The sequence below is a fragment of the Ursus arctos genome, unplaced genomic scaffold (assembly GCF_023065955.2).
Source record: "Ursus arctos isolate Adak ecotype North America unplaced genomic scaffold, UrsArc2.0 scaffold_10, whole genome shotgun sequence".
NCBI classification, from domain to species: Eukaryota; Metazoa; Chordata; class Mammalia; order Carnivora; family Ursidae; genus Ursus; species Ursus arctos.
The window spans coordinates 53,780,116-53,788,670 of record NW_026622764.1 but is presented as its reverse complement, the minus strand read 5'-3'; the positions used below and the strand labels follow the sequence as shown (position 1 = coordinate 53,788,670).

Sequence of the window (8,555 nt, the reverse complement as noted above, 5' to 3'; positions counted from 1 at the left end):
AGAGGAATATTGTGGAGGTTTCTAGTCTTTTACTATTATAAATAGTGCTGCAATGAATAGCTTTATGCATATGTCTTTCTAAATTTTTTCCAGAAACATATTTTTAGAGCTATAATTTATTCCACGTTTTGAATAGATGTACCTTAAATTATTTAAGTGTTCTTCTACTGTGGACACATAGGTTTTCTCTATTTATTCCCCTGGTATAAGTGATACAACAATGAATATCCTTGTAGTTAAGTCTCTGTTGACATTTCTGCTTATAGCATAAGAACAGATTCCTACAAATTTAGTTAGTAGGTCAAAGTTTATGAATCTTTTTAGGCATTGATACATATTGTCAAGTTGTTTTCAAGGAAAGGGCACAACAAGTTTACCCTCTCAGAGGCAGTAAATTCCAGTATCTGGCACTGGAGAAGTCTGGGCTTCAAGTCCTACCTTTACCATTTACTAGTTGAATAACACTGGACAAGTTCATTTTCCTGAGTCATGGTTTCCCTGTCTGGAAATAAGAAAAATAATGTTTATCTCATGGGATTTCTGTTAAGAGTAAAATAAGGCATCAGACTACGGATACATTTGCATACATAAGTTGAGTATTTAGCATAGTGCCCGACATACTCCAAGCATTTGTATGTTTGTTACTATTAGTCTTATCACCAGTAGATGAGAATGTCAGGCTCACAGAAGATTCATCAATGCTGGATAGTATTTTTTAAAAATAAAAAGTGCCAATTTGATAAGCAAAAGATGCTATCTTGTTTTAATTGACATTTCTTAGAATTCTGGTTCTATTAAACATTTTTCATTTATTAATATTTTTATTTCTGTGCTGCCTGGGTGGCTCAGTCAGTTAGGCGTCTGACTCTTGGTTTTGGCTCAGGTCATGATCTCAGGGTTGTGGGATCAAGCCCTGTGTCGGGCTCCACACACAGTGCAGAATCTGCTTTAGATTTTCTCCCTTTCCCTCTTCCTCCCCTTCTGCTCCTTTCCCTCTTCCCACGGTCTTTTTCTCTCTAAAATAAATAAATAAAATCTTTAAAAAATATTTTTATTTCTTCTCCTGTGTAATCTGTTTATATCCTTCATCTATTTTTTTCCTATATAATTTTAGTTCTTTAAAATGCATATACAAGAGTTCTTTATCAGGAATACAAATCTTTTGTTGTCATAATGGCTGTAAATATATCCCCCAACATGTTAGGTGTTTGTTTGTTTGTTAATTTCAGTTGTTAGACATTATTTGACAGAATTTAACATTTTATGTAATCAAGTATTTCCCTTCTTACTTCAACAGACTTTTTAAATCTTAATGAAGTACTTCGCTCTTTCAAAATGCAATTATGTCCTCATCCACATGTTACTTTCATATTATTTGGGGCATGTATCTTACATACAAGAAAGGTGCCTTGATGGTAAGTTCATAGCCTAGAAACTTCTCAGAAAAGAGATGTTTTCCTGGTATTAGTTTGCTAGGATTACCATAACGAAGTACCATGAACTGGGTGGCTTACCCAAAAGAAATCTAGTGTGTCCCAGTTCTGGAAACAAGACATCTGAGATCAAAACGTTAGCAGGATTGGTTCCTTCTGGAGGCTGTGAGGGAGAGTCTGTTCAACAACTTTCCCTCAGTTTCTGGTGGTTTGCTGGTCATACGATGTGTTCCTTCACTAACAGATATTTTGTCCTAATCTCTGCCTTCATGTTCACATGAATTCTCCCTGTGTGTATGTTTCTGCATCCAAATTCTCCCTTTTTGTAAGAAAACTAGTTGTATTGGATTAGAGCTTGCCCTAATGACCTCATTTTAACTCGATTACCTCTGGAATGACCCTATTTCCAACCAAGGTCACATTCTGAGGTCTTGGCTTCAGCATATCTGTTATTGGGGAAACAATTTTAACCCACGACATTCACAAAATTAGAATACAGACCAAGGAACAGAATAGACTTAGCTTTCTAAAACCTGCCTTGTGTCCACTTCAGCCATAAGCCCTTGTGAAGATTACCATGGCCCCAGTCTCCCACACCATAGATTACCTTTTCTATGTTCTTGAACTTCATATAAATAGAATCACACAACATGCATTCTTTTGTACCTGGCTTCTCGACCTTAGAATTACATCTGTGAGATCCACCCATGTTATTGCATTGTTGCATGTAGCAAATAATTCATGTTTTCATTTTTATGTAGTATTTAGTAAAAGGAGGACCAAATAAGGTAATATACCCATTTTAGTGTTGATACTTAAGATGCAGCTGCAATGTTGCAATGAAAATCCTAGTGCAAATCTTCTGGTGAGCACATGTTCACATTGCTGTTGGGCACATGGAGTGAACTTTCTGGGTCATAGATTGGGTATGGATATGTTTCGCTTTAGTAGATATTTTCAAACAGTTTTCCAAAGTGGTTTGCAGTAGTGCATGAAATTTTGGGTAGTTGCACATCTTTACCAACACTTTGGGTTGACTTGAACAAAAATATTTTTGATGAAAAGATGATGATGATGATGATGGTGACGATAGCTTCTTATTAAAGTTACCACGAAAACCAGGCACTGGGGTGATCATTTTACCTATATAATCTCATTTAATCTTCAAGTTCCTTTTCAATAACATTATTAGCTTCATTTTACAGACAACAAAACTAAGCATCAGTGAAAGAAAATAATTTGCCCAAAGTAACAGTAAGTAACAATATAGGGTTTGAATTACAATTTATCTGATTACCAACCTCAGGGACTTTCTAGTCCAGGTAAAATGTAAATCTGGTTGCTACAGAGGTGAAGGGGAGGCCCTGGGCATCATGGTGAGCATGAGGACACTCATGTGACGATTGCAGAGGGGCAACTTAGTGGTAAATAGTGACACAGCTCTAAATCTCTATTTGAAGGCTGGCTTATGCCACCCTATTTTGGAGACATGAAGCTTGAGCATCTGCTATTAGGGTTAATTCCAAACATTTCTCAATGGATGATTATTTTGAGGACTGATTCTGAAGACAGATGATGTGCTTAGTATTCTAAAATAGAGTGACATAAACCAGTGTTTGGATAGAGAGTTAGAGCAAGGGCTCAAGTCTGGGACCAAAGAAGAACATCCACAAGAGCAGGTCTGTGGCGCTGTCCTCGCTGCTGATGTCAGCATGCTCTCCTCAGCCCCTAGCCCTCACCCCCAGGCCCAGTCTCCAGGTCAGATCAGGAATACCTACCCTTGAGAACACAGCAGGAGCCAAGTCCACTGTTTTCATGCCTATGTGACCCTCGAGGGTAGGGTGAATATCCATGGGGAAAACTATTTCATAGAGCAGGAAGAAAAAACATGCTGCGAAATAATCACCCTTCCACCAGCGATATGCAGTAGACTCAAGTATTGAGAGGCTGCTTTGAATTAGGCAGTGAGCTGGGTACTTCCCGATACATCATCTTTAGTCTTCACAATGACCTTGAGAGACAAATTTCTATTATCCCCACGTGACAAGGGTGGGAACCAAGGCTCAGTGAGGTTACGAAACCTGTCTGAGGTGATACAATGGGAGAAACAAACAACATAATAGTTCCATTCTAACAGAGGATGTAGAAAGAGGAAGTCTGGGCTTTTCTAAATTGTAAATTGTGTCTTGAAGGACTCTATGGGAGTATACGCTTACTTTTCTTTTCTTTTTTTTTTAAGTAAGGCAATGAAAGAACACTGAATGCTTTCCTGCTGAACTGCTGAAATCTTGTTCTGGAAAATGGAAATTTCAGAAAGCAAATTCAGGTACTGTGGTCCAGCAACCCTTATTTATGAACCATGTAATGAGAGGATCGAGGGACTCATCTCCTGTAACATTATATCACATTGTATGAGTTTCTAATCAGTTTAGATGTTGTTACCTTCTAGTTTTGTGTCAGTGCAATTATTTGTAGGAATTATAAAGTTTCCATTAATTAAAACGGAAGCACCAATTAGGTGTTTGTCTTACTTGTTTCTTAAAACACTGGTTTGGTTTTAAATTCAAGTTAAAACTAACACCCGCCTTTGTCCTGGTTTTAGTAAACCTATGCATTTTCACCCTATATCTTAATCTGTTGTTTTAATTGCCTGGATCAGGTCATAGATGTGGGTGTCCTAGGTGTCTGCATGCTTTGCGTACATTACAACCCAAGCGCTGTAGCCAGAGCAGAGTGAGAGCTGTTCACGAAGGAACAATGGGCTCATATTCTTGGTGCAATTCACACACAAGGCTGGTCCATCCTGACCCAGGTGCTGGGTGACTTCTCAATAGAGAAACAACTAAAGACAAGGGGAGACACAACACACTCAACTCTCCTGTGTTAGTGACAAAGACTGACTAATCCATCAGAACGAGTTCCCGAGATAGCCTGGGACACTTGGTGTACTGTTCAGGAGCCTTTCTTCGAGAACAAGTGAGTGGGCTTAGTGCCCCCGCCAGCCCCATTCTGGAGAAGGAGCGCAGTCAGGAGACTGGAATGCCCTCTGCCTGCTCCAGCACAGAAATGTGATGCTGGCATTCACGGAGACAAGCAAATGATGTGGTATGTGTGCCCCTAATCCCTATTTTAACGTCTCCAACAATCTAATGGTCAATTAGCAATTTGCTGCCCACCAATATGCAAATGAAAGACAAGCAAAGGCCCTCCACATCTGTAATTATTTTGCTGACTTACAAGTCACTTTACACTGTGTAGGTTTTTTTCTGTGTGTGTGCATTCATGCATCAGGGATTTCATTATTTTTAGAAGCATACTCTGTGCATTTCTATGCTTTAATATTTTCAGGCTTCAGTAATTACAGTATATACATATATATATATGCATCCCCCCCACCTCCAAATGCTTGTATTTGTTAGGGACTCTTTCCTCTGATAAAGATTGGAAAGTAAGATTTATCAAGGGGCTGAAATCCAAATTGCAGAGAGCACAAGATTGAAAGATGCACATTTCTATGCTGCCAAATCCTTATCTGGAATCAGAGTCTTGTAATATTTGATTTTCTCCCAACCAGCTCTGGTGAGTCGAGCCACGATCTGCGTTATCCATCTGCCTACTTTGGGGCAGGGTGTTTTACTATTTGGCGGTTTAAATGCTTTACGTTTTTGCCAGCGCATTAAGAAAGGCTCTCATGTTAAATTAAGTCAATTAATAAATGGAGACACATTAAGCAATCAATTTTGTCAGCCTATCTCCCCAGCATTATGTATGGTTGGCTGTAATCACAAGATAAATGCAATGTGCTGATCTATGGTAATGTTCAATAATACATTCTCCGCCAGGCTCAATTCATCAGGGAGTTTCGGTAGGGGAGGCATTTGTTATTGGCTGTCTCTGCACCTCAAGGATAACATTTCTGTCCTTTTGATTGGCCGCCTCACTGCTGCAAGATTCTAACCGTCTTATTTTGATGATGAATATGAAGGCACGCTAAGCCGGGCTGGAGCGGAGTGTCTCAGAGGCTGCGCTCCTTCCAGAGCCCAAGGACTTACAGCTTCTTCCGCTGCCTCCCTGTGCCAACAACCCCCCCAAAAGTTGTGATGCTTTTCTTTACCCAGTGCTTTGGGGCTGTGTTAGATCTCATTCACCTCCGCTTTCAGCACTACAAGGCTAAACGGGTTTTCTCCGCTGCTGGGCAACTTGTCTGCGTTGTAAACCCCACGCACAACCTAAAGGTGAGTCGCGGTCTATCATTTTACATCCGAGCAGCTCAGGTTCCAGTCCTTTCTCCCCCGCCAGTGACTCCCGCGGGCGCCTGGAGCTCCTGGCAAAGGCTCCCTGGCTAGGGCTGGGACGCGCCGGGTACCCGGAGGGGTTGCCTCCGCGCGTTCTCGCTTTCGAGGTGTCTTGTGCTCTCTGCGACGGCGTGTTTCCCCGACTGGCAGGAACAACCGGAGTGATAGTCTAGTCTCTTCCTCCCCCCCCCCCCCCCCCCCCGCCTCCCTGGAGCAGTCTCCGAGCGGGATGGGGTCAGAAGTAAGGGTGGTGGAGGGAGAAGGGGGCGTCCTCTCCTCGATCCCAAATATTTGTGGGCAAGTGTTCAGGAGACAGGATTTGAAAAGTTACGCAAATTGCTGAGCGTCCCATGTGTTCGAGAAAGGCAGGCAAGCGCATGGATTTTGGAAGCCCCTTCTGGCGACCGCTGAAGTAGCTATGGGGGGCGGGGGGAACCCGGGAATGGGTGAGGGGCTCTTTCTGCGAAGTGTTTATGCTTGTGCTCAGACTCGGTGTGAGTGTGTGTGTGCCGGCGGGGGGCGGGGGCAGGGGATGAGGAGGAGTTCGCTTCCCGGGAGCTGGCTGTGCCCCTCGCACGGGGGACAGGAGGGGGCAGGATCCGCTTCAGCTGTGTAATAATGGAACCGGCTGCGAGCTGCTGCTGTCTGAATCACCGCAGGCTGCCTGGCTGCCCGTCTGGCGCCGTGGCCTCTGCATTTGTGCCTTCGGGTCAATGCCCTTTAACAGAACAGCCCCAATCTGGCATCTGGGAAGACCGCTCCACATCGCAGCCAAGACTGATGGGGGAAATGAACGAAGAGCTGTTGGCTAGGGTTGGGGGGCGGAGGAGGAAGAGAGGAAGACCGTGCAGGGGGTGGGGGTGGCGCGGATGAACTCCCCAAATAAGGTAACTCTGAGCCACCTTGGCTCTGTTTGAAAATCAAGGATGGACTCAATGGGAGCTGCTCTCCTGTCCTCCTCACTGTGCGCAGGGCTGAGTGACAGGGAGGAGCGCATGTCTGCAGCAGGAGCGCCCGAACAGTCTCTGTGAGGACAGAGCTGACATTCTGACCGCTGCTCTTGGGTAGGAAGACTGTTGCTTGTTGCTCATCACTTTATAAACTCCTATAAAGCGTGGACTCTCCTTAGCCAGAGCCCCGCAGATCAGCCCTGCTGGGTGCCTTTCCACTCCCCCCTCCCCCAATTCCTGGAAGTCCCTAGAAGGGACAGTTGCCCGGCGCCCTATAGGTGGCCAGTCCTGGCTGGAGCAGGGGATGGACCGCCCTGAGATTGCTACAGTGCACAGACCTAGGAACTGGCTCTCTGAGGTGCCCACTCTGTGACTAGCCCCATCTCAGCTCAACTGCTGGTGCTCTTTCCTTCCTAGGCGCTCTCTCTCTCTCTCTCACTCTCTTTCTCTCGCTCTCCATCCCCTCATTCCACTGTCTCTTTTTGCCTTTGTGGCTTAGTTTTATAAATGAGAATTCACTGCCAGTCACCCTTCGCAAAGCAAGTGTATGGCGTACATACTAAAATATGATTCTGAATTCCATTTTATGGCCACTTTTGAGACCGCATTCAAACTCCCATTATTTTGTCACCTTACATTAGTTACTTCCCTGTGGCAAGCAATTTTGTTTACTCCTGTTTTGCATTTTAATACTTTTAAAAATTGTTTAGGAGACTTAGCATTTTTAAAGTTTGAATTTATGTGGTTCATTGACTGCAGCCGATGATGGAGGAGAGGGGTGCTAAGATCTTGGGGTGGGGTGGGGTGAAATGCATCTGTGTATATTTTGAAGTCATGTGGATATTGATAAGTAGCCCTGCTGCCCGAAACCCAGGAGTTCAGAGTCAGGGTTGGAGGCTCAGGGTCAGCTCTGACAAGCTATGTGTCCTTGAAAGATTCAACCTCTCTGAGCCTTCCCTTCCTCACCTTTACAATGGACATAGGAATGAATAACTCCATGGCTCTGCGAGGCTAAAAAGAGTTACTAGAGGTGGATGTGTTTTATAGCACTTTTCTCCAAAAAAGAAAAGAAAAGAAAAGAAATCATGTTGGGACGCCTGGGTGGCTCAGTCAGTTAAGCATCTGTCTGCCTTCGGCTCAGGTCATGATCCCAGGGTCCTGGGATTGAGTCCCACATCGGGCTGCCTGCTCAGCAGGGAGTCTGCTTCTCCCTCTCCCTCTCTCTGCCTGCTGTTCCCCCTGCTTGTGCTCTCTCTCTCTCAGATAAATAAAATCTTTGAGAAAAATCATGTTATTGTACATAACTTGTGGGGTTCCATGAGAAACTTTAAAAGTTGTCACTTACAGCCTTTAGTCCACTTAGAAACCATATAAGCAACAACATAAAAACAGGTGACATATACTTTGGGAGGCTATTTTCCGTGGCTCACTCTTTCAAGTACATACTCATTTGGCTTTTCATTTCCCGTAAAAAACCACTTAGAGGTTTTGCTCAGACAAGCATCAGCAAGGTAAACAAAGCCAGGTGAGGGCTGCTAATGCTGCCAGGGGGTCTGGAAGGGTGCACAGGATTCAGAGGCCGTGTCAGGCAGAGAGACCTCTGCAAACCCGAGCACCTTTACAGTGGTCTCGGTAAGCACCTTGGGTGCTTCCAGGGTCCAGGCGGCCCATCAGGTAAGTTTCCCCTGCTTTGCAAAGCTGGGGGCTGATAGCCATTTGCAGAGCTTTTAAAGGAACAATTCTATAGGTGCCATTGCTGGCCCCATCACTTATGGTAAAAAGTGAATAAAACCTCAAAAGAAAAGTGCTCCTTCTAAGCATTAATTTCCATAGACAGACCACTGAAATAAGCCTTGGATATAATAAGCTGTGATCTA

The 8,555-nt window shown here is 43.9% G+C and overlaps 1 protein-coding gene across 1 annotated transcript in view; it reads left to right on the top strand.

Annotated features, from left to right (window-relative positions):
- Nucleotides 1-5,518: 5,518 nt before the first annotated feature.
- SIAH3 (siah E3 ubiquitin protein ligase family member 3) overlaps nt 5,519-8,555 on the top strand; it is a 64,187-nt gene continuing 61,150 nt past the window's right edge. Inside the window, exon 1 of the mRNA XM_026492865.4 lies at nt 5,519-5,668. Within this exon, the coding sequence (XP_026348650.3) occupies nt 5,534-5,668 (135 nt within the window). The 5' untranslated portion in view covers nt 5,519-5,533. The remainder of the gene's footprint in view (nt 5,669-8,555) is intronic.